This window comes from Lissotriton vulgaris, chromosome 12 (assembly GCF_964263255.1).
Source record: "Lissotriton vulgaris chromosome 12, aLisVul1.2, whole genome shotgun sequence".
Taxonomy (NCBI): Eukaryota; Metazoa; Chordata; class Amphibia; order Caudata; family Salamandridae; genus Lissotriton; species Lissotriton vulgaris.
The window spans coordinates 319,805,371-319,827,236 of record NC_141700.1 but is presented as its reverse complement, the minus strand read 5'-3'; the positions used below and the strand labels follow the sequence as shown (position 1 = coordinate 319,827,236).

Here is a 21,866-nt window from a genome sequence, read left to right as displayed (position 1 = left end):
AGTGCCCGGGAAGATTGCTTGTATGGAGGACGCCAATAGCCCCACTATTCTGGCAATTGTCCTTAGGGAGACTGTATGTTTGGATAGCACCGTCGTGATCTCCTTCTAGAGATCCTGCAACTTTGAGCGGGGCAGGCTCAACTGAGCTGTCTGAGAATTTATGACGAATCCCAGAAGTCTTTTGTCTGAGAGGGACATAGGGACGACTTGGGTTAGTTAATCACAAACCCCAAGTTCTAGTTGTAGAAGGGACATAATCAATTGTAAGTGTTGATAGGCGAAGGACTGCCCTTGTGCCAAGATGAGTATATTGTCCAGATATACAATCCTGCGGATGCCCTGTTCCCTTAGATGGGCTATCACCGGTTTCATTACCTTGATGAAGCACCACGGAGCTAAGGAAAGCCCGAATGTAAGGGCCAAATATTCCAACCATCGATTCTGCCATCCAAATTGCAGAAAACGACTATGGGGAGGAAAAATCTGAATCGTCATACGGGCATCCTTCAACTCTAATCTGACCATCCAATCCCCTTTCTTTAGTAAATCTGTCAAAAGATTGATACCCTCCATCTTGAAATGTTTGTAGGCCATAATCAGATTGGACTCTCCGGTTTAATACAAACCTGTAACCACCACCTTTCTTCTGCACTAAGAAGACATTGCTGCAGAACCTGCGAGGACCATTGTCGCAATAAGCAATTGCGCGCTTTTGTAGCAGTTCCTCTATTTCTGCGTCTATAAAAGCACACTCTTGTTGGGAAAATCTGAGCTGTCTCGGTTGAGTGGATTGGAAAGGTTGTTTGATAAAAGTCCAGACCACCTAGTCCAGCTAACCACCACCCTCGCCTAGACCAGCTAACCACCACCCTTGCCCAGAGCCCACCCACGACCCTGACACCGCCGCCAGCAACCTCAGACAGTGGATCAACGACTGCGCCAATACTCTCGCCCCAATCAAAAAACCCTCCCACCAGTCACACCAACAAGAAAGCCAGCTGGTTCACTGAAGAAGTCCAGGCCTCCAAGCAAACCTGTCGAAAGCTGGAGAAGATCTGGCTCTGTGAACGAACACCAGACAGCCACGCAGCCCACAAGAACGCCACCCGGAGACACCATCACCTCATCAGATCCGCAAAAAGGACCTACTTCAAAAACCGCCTAGACAACAACGTGCACAACAGCAAAGAGCTCTTCAACATTGTGAATGAACTCTCCAACCCCAGCTTCGACACCAACGACGTCACACCCTCACAAGACCTGTGTGACTCGCTCTCCATCCGCCTGCTCTCCTGGACCAACATCAACAACAACGACACCATCAAGATCATGAACACCATCCACTCCGGATCTCCGTCCGACCCATGCACACACCACATCTTCAACAAAGCCAGCACATCATCGCACTCCATCTCCGGAAAGTCATCAACACCTCCTTCGAGACAGCAACTTTCCCGGAGAGCTGGAAGCATGCTGAGATCAACGCCTTACTCAAGAAACCCAAGGCGGACCCCAAGGACCTCAAGAACATCTGGCCCATCTCACTGCTCCCGTTCCCGGCAAAGGTCATGGAGAAGACCGCCAACAAACAACTGACCCACTACCTCGAGTACACTGCCCTCATCGCTGCCATCAATGACATGAAGTCCCTGCTGTACAACAGAGAAACGGCGGCCCTCATGCTCCTGGACCTGTCAGCCGCCTTCGACACAGTCTGCCATTACACACTACGAACACTCCTCCACAACGCTGTGATCCAAGAGAAGGCCCTGGCCTGTTCCACCTCCTTCCTCTCCGGCAGAACCCAGAGCGTCAACCTCCCCTCCCACTTCCGCTTCGAAGACACCGAGATCATCTGCGGCGTACCCCAGGGCTCATCCCTCAGCCCAACTCTGTTTAACATCTACATGGCACCGCTCGCCCACGTCGCCCGTCGGCACGACCTCAACATCATTGCCCAGCTGCTCCTCTCCTTCAACAAGGACCCCCACACCGCCTAAACCAACCTTCACAAAGGAATGAAGGCCGTCGCTGAATGGATGAGGAACAGCCGACTGAAGCTGAACTTGGACAAAACTGAGGGACTCATCCTCTGATCCTCCCCTTTGGCCTGGGACGACTCCTGGTGGCCGACCGCACTGGGAACCGCTCCAACACCCACCGACCACGCACACAACCTAGGGGTCATCCTCGAATCCACCCTCTCCATGACTAAACAGGTCAACACGTCTCCTCCTCCTGCTTCAACACCCTCCGCAGGATCTACAAGTGGATCCCCACTGAAACCAGAAGAACGGTCACCCAGGCCCTCGTCAGCAGCAGGTTGGACTTCGGAAACGCCCTCTTGCAGGAGCTTCGGCCAAACTCCTGAGACGGCTCCAACGCATCCAGAACGCCTCTGCACGCCTGATCCTCGACATTCCTCGCCGCAGCCACATCACACCCCACCTGAGAGACCTGCCCTGGCTCCCGATCAACAAGAGGATAACCTTCAAGCTCCTCACCCACCCACACAAGGCACTCAACAACACCGGACCAACGTACCTCAACAGATGACTCCGCTTCTACACCCCAACCGCCAGCTCCGCTCCGCCGCCCTCGCCACAGTCCCCCACTGCCGAAGAGCGACCTCCGGCGGCAGATCGTTCTCCCACCTCACCGCCAAGACCTGGAACACCCTCCCCATCCACCTACGGCAGACCCAAGACCAGCTGACCTTCAGAAAACTCCTCAAGGCCTGGCTTTTCGAGCAGTAGCAGCACTCCCCACCCCAGCATCTTGAGACCCTCACGGGTGAGTAGTGCGTTTTACAAATGATATGATTGATTGATTGATTGGTGGAACTCCTGAATAGTCTGCAAAATCCACGCATAATGTGACAACATTGCCAAATTGTGACTGAAAAATTGGGTACGACCCCCCCCCCCCCCCCCCCCCCCCTGCCCCCCCGGGTTAGTGAGAAGTTTTGATAATCTTACCTGCAGAACTTTGGGCCTGGAGCCCAGCTCGTTGTCCACCGCTGTTGAAGCGCCGCCTGTTGTATCTTTGTGGGGTAGAATGGTCCACCTCTGGTGGAATCCCAGTCCCTCCTACCGCATCCATAGTCTCCTCTGGGAGGACCTTGGTAGTATTATCGGCCTGGCTAGTGTCCTCTACCTCCCTGTTAAAGGCCTGCTTGGAAGACCCTTTTTATTCCGGATTGGGCTTTGTCCAAAGATGCAGAAGTGCCCACATATTTTGAACCTTCTTTAACAAATCTTTCTCCAAAGAGGTTACCCTCCACAAGTGGGCCACCTCGGCCGATGCTAACTCCGTCAGATTTGGAATCCACCCGCATCAAAAGAGATTTGCGTTTCTCCGTGGAGATGGCGCATTTGGCATTTCCTAAAAGGCATATCTCTCTCTGTGTCCAGCCTGCTAATATGTCTGGGTCCACAGTCGTGGCAGATTCTTTTGCTACTAAGGCCATCTCTAGTATCTAGGCCAAGGACCCTGCTACATCGAAGAGTTTGTCTTGGCAGCCAATTCCTTATTTGGGGTCCTTTGCAAACTTTTTGAGGAAAGTAAGGAGGCTGGCATCAATATCCGGCCTTTCTGCTACCTTATCTGGGATGTCAGGGAGAGCGCACTCGGAGCGCAACCTATTCAGCACTTCCTTATCAAAGCCCTTCCTAAGATTATTGTGCAGATAGTCTCTCACCTGTGGTGCTACTGCCCAATCTGACGAACGAGGATGTACGATACGGTCGGGTTGAATATGAAGGGTGTGTTTAAATTTTGCGGAGTTTGTTCAGGTGTTGCACCACCTGTCTTTCTAGATCTTTTCTTAGGAGGAGCCTCCTACCGGTTGTATCTGTACCAGTGGTGTCTGTGTACACTTTATCTTTGCATTTCGCTTTCCCACCTCTGGTGTTAGAGGGAGTGGAATAATCATGATCAGGAGTGTGCACCTTGGGTAGGTTTGCTAGCGCGTCAGTGTGAGGCCATGGCCCTTACTTTATTTTGCTGGTGGTGTCATCAGTTTGAGGATCAGCTGTGACTTGAAACCCATGGCGCTTCGCAAAACTCTCTAGCTGTTTAGAAATATGTTTTAAGGCGGCTGCCAAAGCTTGCTGCACAGTACTAGGGACTGCCTTCTCAATAGCCCTGTTGACTGACTGCTGGACCAAGGCGTCCAGAGCGTCAACAATATTATCCTCTAAGTTAGATTCGTGTTTTTCTTCTTGATAATGTTCAGCCTCCTCATAGCTGACCCACTCTTCCATTGCACAATCTTATTGTATCTTTATTTGTATTAAATTAGTGCAAGGCAAGGTAATCTTTGAGGAGTAAGGGGGAGCCAACCCACATGCACACAAAGTTTTTGAGTACCTAGCTCTTCAGCAGTTGCTGTAATCAGGATTGTTCCAGCCCAGTCAGGTCAGAGCCAAAAACAATATGTAGGGAGCTTGTGCTCACTCCAGGTGCGACTGCTATTCCAGCCGGTCAGGCGTTACAAGTACAAGCTGCTCGATGAAAGTTTCACGGCTTCTGAGCCTTAGAAACTTCCAGGGGGCACGTACGACGTGCGTAGCCCAAATCGCACCCAAAAGTAGCCCAATTGGGCTACGCAAGTCGGGCTGACTGTGGCTCATTACCGTACTTCGGCCTAATAGGGAGGCCTAGACTGTGTAGCGTTGGAGCGCGCTGACATGAAACACGAATCACCGTCGAGAGCGGCATGGTACTTCTACTCAGAGCGGGAGCCTCTTTAACACCCGCCCGATCGGGCCAAAAGCAATCAGCAAAGGGCGGTACACTCGCGAACACTGTGGCACTGTACTCAAAGCAATTGCAATCATTAACCAGATTAACACTTAACTTGCAAGCGCACGCTTGTTCAAATAATCATATGATTTAACTGTATTATAACAAATGTATAACAAAATGGCGTGCACTTAACTCTGTGTGAGCAGCAAAGAAAGAGGCTCAAGGGAAGGAAATGTTGACTCTTATAGGGTCAGACAGGATATGATGGAATGTGAGAGCATCATGGGAAATGTAGTTTATTTTGTGTATAAAATGTTTTCATTGTCTGCTGTGAGTTAACAGTAAAGGAAGAGAAGTGATAATCCGAAGCCTCCGGTCCTGTAATAAAATTGCAGCTGTGCTGATTACGTGGACCAGGCCAGTGGAGATACTGTGTGCACATGCTCTGTTTTGGAGTACCATATCATCAGGTCGGAGGTGCAATTCATGGAGAACAGTGGGGGTGGTTCCTCAGCCATGGGACAGCTCAAAGGACAGTGAGTGCCGAAGTTCTATATGAGGGGCATAGGGGAATGCCATCATTCAAGGGATTGAGGCACCATTTCTTATGCACGTTAATCAGCTGCACGCAGTCCAGACACATGAAGGGTGTGCATGCATGTTGTAGACGCTGATATGGCCATTGAGCCCAACCTTGAGGCACGGGGCAAGTGTGTATGTAAACACAGACCATTTGCATCCCCTGCAAGCATTAAACTCAATTACCGCATGGACATTGTACAGACACAATTTAGGCTTGTTTTTTTTGTTTTCGATAGACTGGGCCATACATTACTCACTCTTTATTTCAGAGGCATTTTTGGTCCTATTAATTGTATAGAACTTGACGGTTTTATCCCACTACGAGATGAGGCACTAGTTCTTAATATTTCGAGGGGCTTGTGAATGCTCTGCCTGTTTCATAGATGTTTTGTGTCGTTTCATTATCCGTGTCAGAAAGATTGTTGGTATTTTTTTATTTGCTTTTTGTGAGATTTGTTTTTAGATGTGAACTGACCATGATTGCAGGCCCTTTAACTGAAGAAAGCTATATCATGTCCTAAAAGTAGTGTAGGTCCAATTGGTGCCCTGACTGTTTGGAGCGAGCTTTCTCCTTATCTGGGAGCAAAATAGGCCCATGTACGGCAGGTATTCTTTGAATGAGCACACTTCTCAATACCGGAATACAACATGCAATGAGGGGTTTGCTCTCTTCTTACTAAACATTACTTCTTCCCGAGCTGAATATCATGTAGGTCCCTCTGGATCAAGTTCTGTGTCCCACTTCAATAAACCTTTCTCCAAACTTGAATGCATGAAATGTTTAGAAAAGACCGTTTCACCAAAAGGGACAGTGGAGACAAACAGAATTCTTGTTTTTTTGTTGTTGTTTTTTTTAACATAGAGTGCACTTACGTCATTTCCCCTTAATACATACATGGAACCTTGCATTCCCTCATTGGGGTTCCCATCCCATTCCCTCGTTGGGGTTCCCAGTCTTTTTTTTTTCTCAGCCCTCAAGGTATACATGAGACTACATAACCTTCTCTGCTCATAGGTGGCTGCCAGGGTCGTGTCATCACCCATGCAGCAGGTTTCTCTACTGTTACGGCCACCAGGGTCTTGACTGCCTCCGCCCCTTGCCATAACTCCTCCCGCTCACAGAACTCCACAGAATTTGGCGAAGTTTTTCAGTAACTCCACACATCCCTAAGGCCCCCTGCTCTCTCAGGTTAAGGGGCACAAGCTTCAGATTTAGGCAAATGTATGTGGGGGGGGTCATTTTGATGGAGATCGATTTGGCTCAACCACTGCAGCAGGGTCGGTATTGCTTGTATAAAATGGAGATGCTTTTTCTGTATAAAGATGAAACTGATGCCTGGAAGAAGAAGGGAGGAGATTGAAGGCATTTATGTAGTTCCCTGTTAACCCTTAAAGTTTAATATATATCAAACGAGGCCATTTTTAGGTCGCGCCTTGCACAGCGCACAAGCACTGCTTAGGAGATGACCTCTTGGAATTGGTCTGTACTTTTTCGAGCATGTACTGCACTGTTTCCAATGAGTACTCGTGCATGTACAAAGAGTTTTTGGTCTCTGTGCACACTTGCGAAGGATTTTTCTTAATTGTTAGTGATTCTTAGTTTAGCGCTACACGTTGTAACACGATGCCTATTCGTGTCTTTAATTTAGACGGATTATGCGGAGGTTGATCAACTTCCACTAACTGTGCGCTGCGATTCAACTTGAAACTTTAAATTGTTTCTTCTCCTGTTTTGATTGATTATTTACAAAAGTTCATGACTCCATTTTTTTCTTGACTTTGAATTTTATTAATTAGATAGTTTTCTTAATTCATTGTAGAACATTTAGCATTCAATATCCTTGTGTAATCAAAATATATCCTTTATAACTCTGCCCAATGCATTTCGGGTCAGATCATGTGACCCTTCGTCAGGGGCCTGTGAAAAGACGAATACAGGACCATCACCTTCATGATAATATGAAAATAAACAGTTCTTGCATATACATACAATAAAGTGAATATTCAAATAACATTCCTGAAATTATGCTGATTAGGTCATGAGTATACTGATGTAACCGATAAATGAGACAGAACATGGTTAAATAAGACAGTGATATGGCGGTCCATAGTTAAAAAAGTGAAGGGTAAAGGGTAAACTGGACGATAGGGCGGGAATTGCCAAAATAGGTACACGGGATGCAAAATAGTGCGCATAAGTTTAAAGAGCACTTACACGAGTCGAGGGTCAATTTAAAACCAAGGCGGGGATTACAGAAATAGGTGCGCGGGATGCCGAAATAGTGCACAAGGAGTTGGGCAGCACTTACGCGAGTCAGAAGAATATCAGCGATCACGCTCGTAACAGGCGGGTAAACCAAGAATGCTCTCATAGATACCGGACGGGTAAACGGGGATTATTCGCGGTCATGTTTTAAAGGGCAAGCTGAGTTCCGATCACGTGAGCGTGTTTTGACAATGGAAGTCGAAGAAAGACTTCTCAATAATATTATGTGCGGAATATCGAACATGTGGGGAAAGGTATCGGACATGTAAAATGAATCTCAAATTAGATGGGTGAACAGTGTGTGTGCGAAAAGGATAAAATAAATTCCATGGGAAATGGGAAATGATCCCGGCGTGAGGTTACTGGAAGACATATGGAAACTAAAAAAGGACTGAATAGGAAATAAAAATGAAGAAAGGCGAAAAGCAAAATACTTGATATGTGACTAGACAAGCTTGAGTGCAAGAAAATACTATTGCTGTTTAAAACATAATAACTATAAACTCCATTGGGATCATGAAGATAATAGTATAAATAATAATGAAAATCAACAATGATATACATATAAACACAATTGTAAATGCCAGGGAGGCATCTGCCTCATAGGTCATTAAGTGTCAAGAGTTCCAGAGCGGGGGTTAGAATGGTCCTGAAAGATGCCATTTATAGGAAACATGAATATTCTATCCGGTCATTCATCCCGGATGGCTGAAGACTGTTTAATTTCTTGATCCAAAAAAATTCGGCTCTTAGCCTTTGTTTTGTGGGGTCCATGTCACTGCGTTGTGGTATAGTCTCCAATACCGTGAATCTAAGTTGAGAGATTTGGTGATTTGCTTCAGACCAGTGGTTGGCTATAGTTGATTTTTGGTTATGTAGTCGGATGTTTGATTTGTGTTCTGTTATCCGTACTTTAATTTACCTTTCCGTCTGGCCTACATATATCTTGCCACATGGGCATTTGATGGCATAGATGGTATTAGTGGTGTCACAGGTACTGTTGTGTTTTAAGTCAATTTCATAGCCTTGAGTGGGATGTCTCAATTTGTTGCCCACTATAACATTGTTACAGTGGGTGCAGTTGAAGCATTTACACATTCCTTTGAATTTTGATTTTTTCATTTTGTTACGTGTGGTTGTTAAAATTTCTTTTAGATTTTTTGATCTTTGAAATGCAAATGTGATGTTTTCATTGTACAAGTCTTTCAAGTCTGGTTCCATTTTAATTAGATTCCAGTGCGTTTTGATGATCTTTTTGATTTTCATAGCTTCTGTAGAATATTTAAGTACACATACTGATTTTTGTTCTGTTGTGTTCGACTTAGGTATAAAGAGTTTTTCTCTTGGGATAGCTTTGATTCTTTTCATGGATTCATCTAGAACAGTGGTGGGATATCCTCTTTCAAGGTATTTGTTAATTTGATCTTTCATTGATATTTCCAATTGTTGTGAATCTGATGTGATACGTTTCAACCTGATTAGTTGTGATATAGGTAGATGTTTTTTCAGAGTGATGGGATGAAAACTTTGGAAATGTAGGCTTGAATTCCTGTCAGTAGGCTTAATGTGGACTTGAGTGAAGAAGTTGAAGTCGGTCATGTTAACTTTTACATCCAAGAAAACAATGGATTCCTGATGAATGTTATGTGTGAATTTGATTCTTTCATATCTGGTATTGATTATACTGATGTTGTTGTACAACATCCACCTTGCGGGAGTGAGCAGCTGCACCACCTGTTTACAATTATCGCTCCCGCGCTTATTTACATTTGCCTCTCTCGAGGCTGCGTTAATTGGAAACAGATGGCAGTCGCATCTCAGGATGTTTATCCAACACCGGGACTTAAGTCTGTGGCTCTGGCAGTTTGCCACTTCTCGCTTGTGGACAGAAGTATTTTCTGAAGTTTTGAAATCACTGTGTCTAAATGTTCAATTACCAGCCTATCCACGGGCCATGTGGGTATTTTTCAGTGGCTCATACATTAAACAGTGCACCGCTAGAGCAATGAAGGAGCAACATTCGAAATGCAAGTATATTTTCTTGCCCTACATTCTCCAGCATTTGCGGTGCTTTCTTCTAACTGCACCTGGTCCTTTTGTAATTCCATTATAATGCATGCGAGTCTCAAACTCCGCTGCCATTGATTTTTGCTTATTATCTAGTTGAGTTTACATATTTTAAAATAGACCATGGTCGCGTGCAGTAAGTGTTTGTAATTATACTTGAGGTATCCTTCTTCCTGTTCAGTCATGTTTGTTAAGAATTTGAAAAAAGGTCTCTGGTGAAAAGAGGATCAAACTTTTCATATATTTTCATTTACTGATCTCCAGTAACACTTTTCCTAGACAGTGTTTACTTCAGACAAAAAGGGACAAGTGAAATACGTCATTATATTGTGATATGCAACAGAAATTAGCTGTTTAAATTCTCCATCGTGATTGAAAGAATTTCAGCTGATGACTTTGCAACCAGGTAGAGGCGTCTTACCAACACTACTATTACCACCAACAGCTCGAATTCCCATGAGTTGCTTGCCGGTATTAACTCTGCACTTACATGGGGCTTACTTTGGTCTTACACTGTTCTTCACCCCTTCAGAGAGAAAACAGTTACTCTCTGTAAAGGCTAGTGAGGCAGTTCTGTAGAAACGTAGTAGCTAATTTTAGTGAGTTTTATAAAGCAGTAATTGCCAGTTTGCCATGTACAAACTTTAAATAAAGGAAGCCAAATATACCTAGTTTTCAGAACGTCTTACATATGTAAACAACGTTGCCGAATAAATATTTCACATGATTTCTGAACTGCACGATTCTGCAACGTCATTTTCAATTGTAGTTGCCAGACAGCAGAATCCTCTTTTTCCGATTCTGTGCTCTGAACTGATTCTGGCTTTTCAGTCGTCTTTTAAAAACGGTATTTTTGACTATAATTGCTCCTGCTCAGTTTTCCGGTTATGTTTCCTTAGCGCCAAGAAGCTTTGGTCTGCGCTGATTTTTTAGTAAGGCTGCATTTTCACTCAAACTTTTTTTTCCATCAGCCGGTAGTAGGCCTACAATCAGGCCTAGTGGTTTGCCTTACGCACCACGGACTGTGCTATACGTTTCTAAATAAGTTAGTGACTCTGCTCCAGCCCTACCTTTTACTGGCTTGTCTTACGCCCCATATACCGTGCTATACGTCTCCAATACGTTAGTGACCCTGCCCAAGCCCTACCTTTTACTGGTTTGTCTCACGCACAACGCACCGTGCTATACGTCTCCAAATACGTTAGTGACTCTGCCCCAGTCCTACCTTTTACTGGCTTGTGTCACGCACCACACAAAAGTGGAGCAGGTTACCAAAACTTAAGTTTAATTGTTGCTTAAAGTGCATCAATTTGCTCAATTTCTCAATGCAGTTCTATAATATGCCTAATAAATATGTTAGCTTTCACCCACGATAATGCAAAACGTAACAAAAAAATTATAAGGTCCTAAAGGTGAGACCTATTGGCTATGCCAATGCTTGTTGTATTTGGTTTAGGCGCTAGCATATAAACCTGAATTTGGGTGTGTTTTTAACGCTTTTCTTGTTCTTCTGTACAACTCAGTTTAACTGTGACAATTTATGAATGTGTTTTGATATGTTTCAACAATGTTTTGCTACAACGGACATATAAATGAAATTGAGTGTGTTTCTTCTTGTTTTTCAGCGCTAATTTACAGCTCCTTACCCGCACCCTTGGCCAAGAGTGTTGATATTAAGGTAATTGCAACTTACATTTAGTAGTTTTTAAGGTGTCATAAGTCTTGAAAAAAACCAGTTATTTAAGTGGAAAGCGAACACAATGTTATCTTGTAAACCGCAGTTATTTGTGCAGCACATTAGTGCCTTTATAGCTCGAGACGTGCTTTAAAAATATCTCTCTGTATAAATAAAGCAACCTCCTGTGGCGGTCTCTTTTGTGCAGTCTGGAGTGCAAGAAACAATACTTACCTTCCCACTGCATTCCTTGAGAAGAATGTTTCATTGCTGACACGGATGTTGTACAACATAAACAAAGTAATATCTCGCACCATAGTAATTGAGTTTGACACCCTATAGTCTTGAGATCATAACCGCAATGGCAAAAGGCCGAAATGTAAAACTTGTTCACTGTGCAACATGGCACTTCTCTTGTCGAAAACGTTCTTCCTTATGGTCCTACCGTTAAACCGCTGCTTAAATTTGTTAAAGAGCCTATTTATTTTATTTTTTTTACATTTTATTTAGCGATCCATGATTAAAAAGGATACAGCAGAAGAACAAAAAAGAAACGCGGTACATCTCTTCAAAGCATTCCTTTTCTATTTCCTTTATTTTGATTATTATTCTGTTTTTGTTTCCAATGGTGTGGTTAGTTGAGGACTTTATTCTACCATATTCACTGAGTCTTAACACCCAGACGGAGCAGTGTTTATCTACTCAAGTAGTTAAGATTTGTGGAGGTTTGTTCAGGTTATTCATAGCCTCCCATCGGTAGGGACTATTTCCTTCAGTTATTTTTCAAAATAGTACATCTTATTTTTTAAAGTTTAGAAAGCTTTATTAAATAAGAAATACAGAGTAAAACATAATTACAACAAAATATGGTAGTAAAAAGAATTAGGAAAGTAGTATAATAAAATAATGCAAACAGCCCCAAAAGGGGTAAATAAACTGTACCTAAGAAACAAACTTTTTAAAAGTATTTTGGTTGGGGGTGGGGGGGAGTAAAGAAGAAAAAGAGGGGAGGGGGAGGAAAGGAGGGACAATCTGGAATATAAACTCCGTACTCGACATTTCTATAAATGCAAAACAGAAGGAAGCATCATTGAAATAAGGAAAAATAAGAAAAACAATCACAAGACATTCCTAGAAAGAAAATCAGTTAACGACAACCACAATAAGTCTCTCTTAATTAATAAAGGAACAGTGGTGGCAAAAGCACGGTCAAGCCTATGATGATGACATAATAAATTCCACCAAGCATTATATGTTTTCTTGGATGTATCCTTCCTGTTGGTTGTGATTATCTGAAAAGAAATTGCTATAAAAAGATCTATAAACTTGCGAACATTGCAGTAGTCATTCCAAATAGGTGAAGAACCAAGAAAATATGTACAATCTCAAAGGGGAAATCAGTAGCTAAAACATCATTTAATTTTGACCAAATATGAGACCAAAGGGACTTAACTAACGGACAGTGAAAAAACATATGTAGAAAATCACTAGACTCATGTGAGCAGGACCAACATTTGTTAGAATCAAGTAACTTGAATTTATGTAAATCAGAAGGAGTATAGAAAAGCCTATTGTAAAAGAAATAAAAGGTCTGTGTGGTGCTAACAGATCGAGAAACTAAATGTATTTTGGACCAAATATTATCCCAAACCTGTAAGGAGAATTCTTGAGCTAGATCCTGTTCCCATCATAGCTCAAGTTTAGATTTAATCCTGTAAGAAGAGGGCTGAGAAAGTATTTTATAGATAGCAGCAGCTCTGAGAGGAGTTGAAAAAGAAGGTGGAGGTGAGAGAGTTGGAGCAGTGGTGGGTAGGGAGTTATTATGAGAAATAATACAAGTTAGGGCTTGTTGAAGCAAAGGGTAATGGGAAGAATATGCATTGGAGAGATGAAAGGTATCACGAATGTCAGAGAAGGAAAGTAAGGAGTTATCATTACTTAAATGATTGTAAGTTCTAATACCTTTATCAATCCATTCTTTCCAGAATAATGCTCTGTTATTAATCTTTAGGAAATTATTATACCAGATCGGAGTAAGAGAATGAAGTTCAGCTTGTGAAGGAAAAGAGCGAAACAGTGAAAGGGCAAGTGCTTTAGAGTGTTTAAAAGTGGGGGTAAGAAATCTGTTCGGAGGTTGAGATAAGCGAGTTGCTATAAGGAAGGAAAAAGGAGCAAGCTGTGCAAGTTCTAAAGAACTCCAGGCAGTTAGGGGAGGTGAGAAAGTATCTGTCAAAAAAGACCAAATTTGTTTGAGAGTAAAGGCCGAATGAAAGCGAGAAATGTTTGGAAAATTAACCCCACTTAAGTCTTTGGGTTGTTGGAGGCGAGAGAGAGAAAGCCTAGCTTTACGATTATTCCATAAGAATTTTGTTAGAAGGCGATTTAAAGAGATAATGTGGAAGAGAGATAGGAAGCATGGAAAGATAGAAATTAACAATAGGAAGTAACATCATCTTAACGGTTGCAAGCCTCCCCCACCATGATAAGAAAAGAGATGACCAACCGTATGACTGAAGAAATCTTCTTAAGTATATCTTTGTGATTATTGGTAATAGTTTCTCTAATGGTATTGGCGTAAAGAATACCTAGGCACTTAATACTTTTGGGATTCCATTCAAAGCCAGATCCCTGAAACAGATTGGAGAGACAGAATTTATTAAGAGGCAAAACTTCGGATTTATCTATGTTCAGTTTATATCCAGAAACTAAAGAGTAATCCTGCAATAAAGAGAAAAGTGCAGGCAAAGAAGAAATCTGATTAGAGATATAAAGTAAAATATAATCTGCATAACCACTGAATTTAATCTCAGCATGTTTATAAATGAAGCCAGTATAGGATGAGGAACGCCATATTTTTCTAGAAAAGGTTCTAAAGCAAGAACTATGTAGGGAGAAATAGTTAGACTGTAAGCCATTAACCCAAATAGAAGTAGAGGAAGCTGAATGCAACAGTTGGATATAATGAATAATTGGGGGACTGAAACCATGGCATCTTAGCGCTCCAAACATGAAATCCCGGTTTACTCCATCAAAAGCCTTTTCCCCGTCTAATGTAATAGCGGTAATAGGGGAATCCATTTTAGAAGCAAGGTGTATAATGTGAAGAAGGGTTCTCGAATTATCAGTAATAGATCTACCTTTAACGAATCCGGATTGATAGATATTGATAAGTTCGGGGATAATTTTATTAATATGAATGGCCAAAATTTTGGCATACATTTTTACAATCTGTATTAATAAGAGAAATAGGCCGATAATTTTTGCAGGATTAAGGATCTTTATCTTTTTTAGGAATGAGACAAAATATTGCTTGCGTAAATGATCCCCTAGATTCTCCCTTAGTAAGAAAATAGTTATTCAAAGAAAGTAAATGTGGTATTAAAACAGTTCTAAAATGAAGATAAAAGCGCACTGTAAAGCCATCTGGACCAGGTGTTTTGCCCTTGGGCAAAAGAGTAATGGCATTTATAATTTCTTTTTCCGAAATAGTAATGTCCAGAGATGCAAGATCTACATGATTATCGAGGGGTTTAGGGATGGATTGAAAAAAGGAATCAATTTGAGCAGAGGAAGGACTGGATTCAGAGGTATAGAGGGAGGAGTAGTACTGAACAAAACACTCAAGAATTTTGGCATCAGTGGACTGTGAAATGCCCTGAGAGTCAGTAATGGCTACAATTTTAGATTTTGTTTTTTAATTTTAAGATAATTCGCAAGAGATTTGCCTGCCTTATTACGCCCGCCATACATTTTAGCATTACATTTGAGAAGGTTATTGGAGGCAGAATCCCACGAATGTTTATTATATTGCATTTTAGCTTTGATAAGAGAAGACAAAGTGTCAGAGGAATTAGTAGTAAAATAAAGATGCTGGAGATCTTTAATTTGTTTCAGGATTTGAGATGATTGAGAGAGAGAGCTTTTTTCTTCTTGCGAGATCAATAATGCAACCTCTGCCTGCAGCCTTAAAGGCGACCCAGATAAAATGAAACTCAGAAGTAGAGTGAAGGTTACTCTGAAAAAATTCATCCATAAAAAGTGTGAAGTGATCGACAAACTAGGAATGTAGAAGGAGAGAGTTGTTAAAGCGCCAACGCCGAGAAGCAGGGATGGGAGAGGGATAATCCATATCCAAAATAACAGGGGTGTGGTCAGAGATAAGGATAGAGCCTATTTCTGAGTTGGTCATAAACTGAAAGGCATGCTGGAAAAGAAAGATATAGTCAATACGGGAGTGTGAGGCATGCACTGGAGAAAAAAAAGAAAATTCAAGAGAGTGAGGGTGAGACAGTATCCAAGAGTCTATAAGGCCTCTAGAAGAAATTGGTTTATGAAAGGATTTTTGCATCTTATTGAGAATATACTTAGTTTTTGATTTCCTATCTAAAAAGGGATCCATTAGCTGGTTACAATCGCCACCCACAATAAAATCTTCAGTTACATGAGAAGAGAGGAGTGAAGAAAAGTAATTCCAAAAGGTAGGATCAATACCATTGGGGCCATAAACATTACAAAAGGAAAGCTGTACATTAACAATGTTATCTAAAAACAACCATCTGCCATAAGTATCATGAAACTCATTTAGCAACTGAACAGTCAACGATTTGTGAAACAAGATAATAACACCATTTTTGTTATTAACAGCTGGAGAGCAAAAAGCTGCCCCCACCCATTGTTTACGCAATGAAGACAAATCTTGTAAAGTTGAGTGCGTTTCTTGCAGTAAAGCAACTTGACATTTTAATCTCGTAGATTAGAAAGAACACATTGCTTTTTAACAGGATTTCGAATACCTTTAACGTTCCATGAGATAATTGGAAGACCAGTCATGTATGAAAGTAGAAGAAGAATAGGCAGAAGAATGTGAAACCTATAGAGAAGATTACAGGAGAAGACAAAACGTTTTTAGAGATGACAGGAAAGAGTAAAAGATACACAGAGAAGCAAAAGAGGGGAAAAATAATCCACATAGGTATCAGTAAAAAAGAAAACCAGAACAGAGCAAAAGAACTATAGAATTCATAAGTTATATTGGAAAGAAATAAAAGAGTGTAGGAAAAAGGTGCCAAAGGGAAAAAGGAATAACCACCACAATAGCAAAAGAAAGTGAATAAGTTGAGAAGGAAGGAAAAATGCAAAGAAATGTAGAGGGAAGAAAAGGGTAAGGAAACCAGAAAAGCGATAGGAGGCGAAAGAGGAAAAGTGCAGAGAGTTAAAACAGAATAGATGACCACAGACCAAAGGGCCTTAGTCATAACAAGGAACCACAAAAGGGAAAATGACAATAATGAAGGAGAGGGGGGGCGGCAAAACCAGAACAACCACACAACCGAGGAAGGATACAGAGAAACATATGTTGCATTACAAAATCAGGTGAAAGGGAAGGGAAGAAACAGTCCAGAACATGGGAAGGAAAAATAAATATATATAATGGCACCAGGAGAGACAAAAACAAAAATGAATGCTTGCCAGAAACAAAGGGATAAGTCGACTGAAAACATCAAACAAATATACAAACGAATAGGGAATACAGGAGTCTTCGGCTGAAGCACAAGAAAATCTAAAAAAGGGAGAAAAGGGAGAGGTCAATCAAGCCTGACATTAGTTTTAAAAACCTAAGGAAGAAAAAGACAAGACGTATTAAACAGTCAATGTTTGCCAAGTTCCATATGTTCCTCTCGATGCGTGCGAATAAACCTCCGGAGATCAGCTGGGTCGTCAAAAGAGAAAGTTCTGTCTTTGTAGATTACCTTAAAGAAACAAGGGTGTATGAGACCATAGCGGGCGTTCATAGATTTTAAAGCCGGCCTGAGGTCAAGAAATGCTTTCCGCCTGCTGGCAGTTGGTTTGGATCTTGTAGGTATCAAGGACCCCCTGATGTGGATGAGACTCCTGGGTCAGGGACAACAATTTTTTGTAAAAGTAAATACCCAGGCAGGCTAGAAGTACAAGAGCTGGCTAAATATAGAAACAATATTCAAATACACAAAAAGTAATAAAAATGATTACTGCAATGGACTGAAATGATATCAAAAGAGATACTCTTTAATATAAATATAAAAGATGAATGTATACATATAATTAATAAATTACACAATAGACATATTATATCGTGAGGTTCATGTGACTGTTTTCAGAATAAATAAAAAACTTCATAGAGTATAAAAAAGATTCTTTTTCTTCAATAATATTCTCTGATTGTAGAGAATATGGCTGTGTGTCGTGTGTCAACGCGTTTCGACAAAGTCATTTGTCTTCATCAGGACAAAATGGATGTTCAGCCACTTTTTCTAGACAGAAAAATACAATGATAATATTTAAATAAATTTAAGATCACAGTGCATTGCTCTCATAGACCATAAAAATATTCTTCAATTAATCAAGTTTCTTAGCCAGACTAATGTAGTGGTACAAAACACATTTGAGAAAAGTAGTTGGAAAACCTACATATTTCATCTTTCACAATCATTACAAACAGGACTCTATCCTTAACATTTTAATTACAGACATGTGTCATAACTTCATAGAGGTGGGCGTATCATTCATAAAGTTTCATATTCCAGGATGGTACCCCTAACTAATACTAGGAACTTTTTAGACCCAGACATTTCTTATTATCCCCTATGTATTCTATCTAGCGTTTATTTGGGTTAGTTTGAACATGAAGGGAGGCCTATATTAAAGGGTGGGAGGGCTTGAATTATGGTCAGTTTATGTTAGTCAATCAAATTACATAGTGATAGGTTAAAGAAAAAGGGGGGGCATCTAGTTAACCAGGAAAAGTATAAAGGATGCAATTCAATATTTCAAAGTTCCTGTAACGTTTTGCATGCCTTTCTTGCAAATTTTGGTGATTTGAATTTTTCCATTGTTGTTTTGGAGTTATTCTTCCTAATAGTAATGGCACAATTCAACCCTTCCTGCTGCACTCATCAACCTAATTTGTTATGGTTGGTTTAACCTCCTTTAGATCTTCTATTTATTTCCGTGTTCAGTAATCTGTAAACATGAGGCCATCTTGTGCATTTTATCTGCCTTCTCCTGCCCGCATCTTAGACAGCTTCTGCCGGATGGGCTCTTCTTGTTCTATGTTGACATTTTAATCAGTTTACTGTACAGGCCAAATAGTGTTTGACTAGATGTTTAATAAGAGAGAATTCATGACCTTTCATTGAAATAGATTTTGTTAATGAAAGTATTTGTAATGTCTAAACCCACACGTTTTGTCCATGAATCGGACCATCTCAGATCCTGAGGTATGCTGGACAAATTGAAAATAAAACAATCACAGATTCTTACGCTAGTATCAACTATCCACTATGTAATGCCTCGAAATAGTAAAACCGGTGATATGTTTTTTGTTTGTATGTAATAATGCCTTGCATGCAGATACGGAAAATGGTAGCTTTGGTACCCCATTTTCGTCCTTCAATTCCTTAAACTTATTGACTCCATGTCGCATCAAACAGCTGATGCACAAATTGTAATGGAGAATTTGCCATGTGGCATTGCCATTAGATGAAAGGAGGAGAGCAAGGCAGGACTTGGTGAAATCGGCTGAGCCCCATGCTGTTAAGGGATCTTCAAGTATGTGGCTTTTGAACCCTCTTCTACTCTGCTCTATCAAATCCTTGTATTAATTGTGTATGGGGTTAAAGTCTTGGCTCACAAATATCATTAAATCACACAGTTAAAGCAGCAGAGGTTTACACTATATTCTATGTGGAGAAAGTGCCAAGCCTTGCCCTAAAAGTTAAAACAGAATTTAGTTTGATTGGAGAGATAAATCTTCACTCTTTTTTTCTGCTTTCACATTCTTTGCGGAAGAGACACTTCATAAGTTGAACATTAGGGCTTGAACTTCTATGAAGTTGAAGTTGAAATTATTTGTAGAGCGCACTGTGGCCAAGCGGCTTCCTGGCGCTAGGAGATTGACAGTGACAGATGGAAGGGGGCGCCAGTGAATTACTGGGTTGAGAAGGCTTGGGCAAACAGGTGGTTTTTAAGCGCCTTACGGAAGTGCAGATAAACGGTGATGGACCTGATGGTAGGTGGGAGACTGTTCCAGAAGCGGTGGCGAGAGTGGAGAACCTGGTGCCACCAAGTCTGGACTTGCGGAAGCGGGGGACATTGAGAAGTGCCTGGCTGGAGGAGCGAAGATTGCGACAGGGGAGGTAGTGGGTAATCATAGAATTAATGAAAATAGGGGCAGTACGGGCACGGGCCATAAAAACTAAACATCCCATCTTGAAGAGAGTGCGCTGGAGAATGGGAAGCCAGTGAAGGGACTTGAGAAGGGGGGTGATATGATGGGACTTGGGAAGCCGATGGATAAGGCGGGCAGCCTGGTTCTGGATGGTCTGAAGGCGTCGCAGCTCGTAGGCAGGGATGCCCACGTACAAGCAATTCCCATAGTCCAGCCGTGAGAGAATCATAGCCAAAACAATAATTTTAAGGGCATCGGAGGAGAAGAAACGAGAAATCTTACAGATAATCCTAAGGGACAGAAAGCAGGATGATACAACAGAGCTAACCTGGGGACGCATGGAGAGGCCCTGGCTGATTTTGATGCCCAGGGTTTTAGCTGATATGGAGGGAACCGGGGGTGGGGGGGGGCGAAGGTGGAAGGCCAAAAGGCAGGTGTCCAAGGACTATTGGCCCCGCCAGTCAGGACTAACTCCGTTTTGTCCGGATTGAGCTTAAGGTGGTTTTGGTTCATCCATTCAGAAATAAAAAGAAGTGTGGATTGAAATTTAATAAGAGAATCAGGTGCGGGGGAAAGATCAAAAACGAGCTGAAGGTCATCGGCGTAATTGTACACTGAGACCTTCATGCTAAGCAGAGAAATAATGAGGGGATAGATGTAGAGATTAAAGAGAAGAGGGGAAAGGGAGGAACCTTTGGGTACCCCGCAGGGTACCACACGGGGAGGAGCAGAGAAACCAGAAAGACGGACGGCCTGCGTCCTATCTTGGAGGAATGAGGAGAGCCAGGTCTCCTAGATTCTTTGTTTCCACTCTTAATACAATACGTTTTTTGGGGAGTGATCATGAATAATGTCCTTCTGAAAATAAATGAACCTCTTGCTGGATCCAGCATGCTGTGATCATAATATGGCAAAACTTTACAGGCAGTGTATCCTTTATTTTGTGCATGGCTTACAGTGGAAGCCTTTAGTGTGTACGCTGCATTCCATATCCAGTTAATCACTGCTACTATGTCACAGCAGTAGGAAACAGAAGTTGTTTCCCACTGTTGGGACGTAACAGGGAATTTCAAGTTGCACTCACTGGCTATTGGGAGCCTTCCACTATGATGCGGGTTCTCTGCTCCGATGGATAGTAGAGAGCACAGCTTCAGGCTGCATGGTGCGTGAAGTAGACAGCAGTAGTCTGCTTATAATTTTGATATTTTTGGGTGGTAAAGGGGTGGATTGAAGAGCGAGTAGTATGGGTAGCGTAACACCAGTGTTTTCAATTTAGGAGGTTGAAGAGTAATTGCAGATGTTAGCGTCAACAGGTGACCAAAGGCCAGGGGTGTGTGATTTTTTTTAAAAATTATTATTATTATTTTTATTTTCTGGGGGAGGGCGTTGGAGCAGAGTTGTGTTTTTATTAACTTGATTTGCATTTTCATAAGCTAAACGGCCTCTAGCAATCTATAATAGCACATGTTAATTTTCATCTACTTTTGTTAAGGGTGCAGTATCCACAATTCCATGGAAACATGAATCTTTGTGATTCAAACAATATAGCCTCCTCTCTCATGCCCAACCACTGAGTACCATGTTACCATGTTTTTTTTATTTGGGTGGTGGGAGGGAGGGGTGGCAGAGGTTGTTAGTGATGGATGTCAAGACAATAGATTTAATATGGAGCAGGTGCGAGCGCAGGTGACGCCGTGTTAGGTATTGGTCCCAGATGACCCCTCTGCTCCTTCACAGCTGTAGAAGTTGAAATGAGCAAAATGGATAACTGAATAAAGGAGATGTTCATAACCTTGTGGTACATTATAAACCATTCGAGTTTCACTCTTGTTGTTTAGTTGATGTCATGTAGAACCTGTCAGTAGAAAATCCTCCTTTTCCATTCACAGTTACCATTTTAAATTCTATATATTAGTTATAGGGCCAGAGTACAAGTCAGGCTGATGTGTGCCTTCAAACCGGATGGCGGGAATTTCCATTTCTGTGGTGCAGACATGGATATTTACCTGATGGAATTCCCATTTCTGTAGGTTTTACCATACACATTTTCTACCTGGTACAGCAGACAATAAGGAGGCTCCTCTGGGAAAGTGCTGTGGAGGGCCCAGGAAGAGTGTCGGAGTGGAGGGGAGGATTTTGCTTATGGAAGGAGAGCATTGCATTCTCACTTTGTGCAATAGTAGGGGCTGGGTAATTTTACTGGCTTCATTTTCTGGCCAGGAAATAGGGTCTGGAGTTCCAGCGTCTCAAAAACTCAGGTGCTGGAAGACCGGGTCACTTATAATTGACCATAATTTCACCCGGTAACTCGGCTCAGCTCA

At 42.0% G+C, this 21,866-nt stretch overlaps 1 protein-coding gene across 7 annotated transcripts in view; it reads left to right on the top strand.

The window, feature by feature from the left end:
- POP4 (POP4 ribonuclease P/MRP subunit) overlaps positions 1–21,866 on the top strand; it is a 239,088-nt gene that overhangs the window by 106,823 nt on the left and 110,399 nt on the right. For all 7 annotated transcript variants that reach the window (XR_015302419.1, XR_015302421.1, XR_015302420.1 and 4 more), the window contains one exon: positions 11,290–11,342. Coding sequence is in view for 4 of the 7 variants with exons in the window: in XM_086945105.1 (XP_086801231.1) it covers positions 11,290–11,342 (53 nt within the window). In the remaining 3 variants the exon portion in view is untranslated. The remainder of the gene's footprint in view (positions 1–11,289; positions 11,343–21,866) is intronic.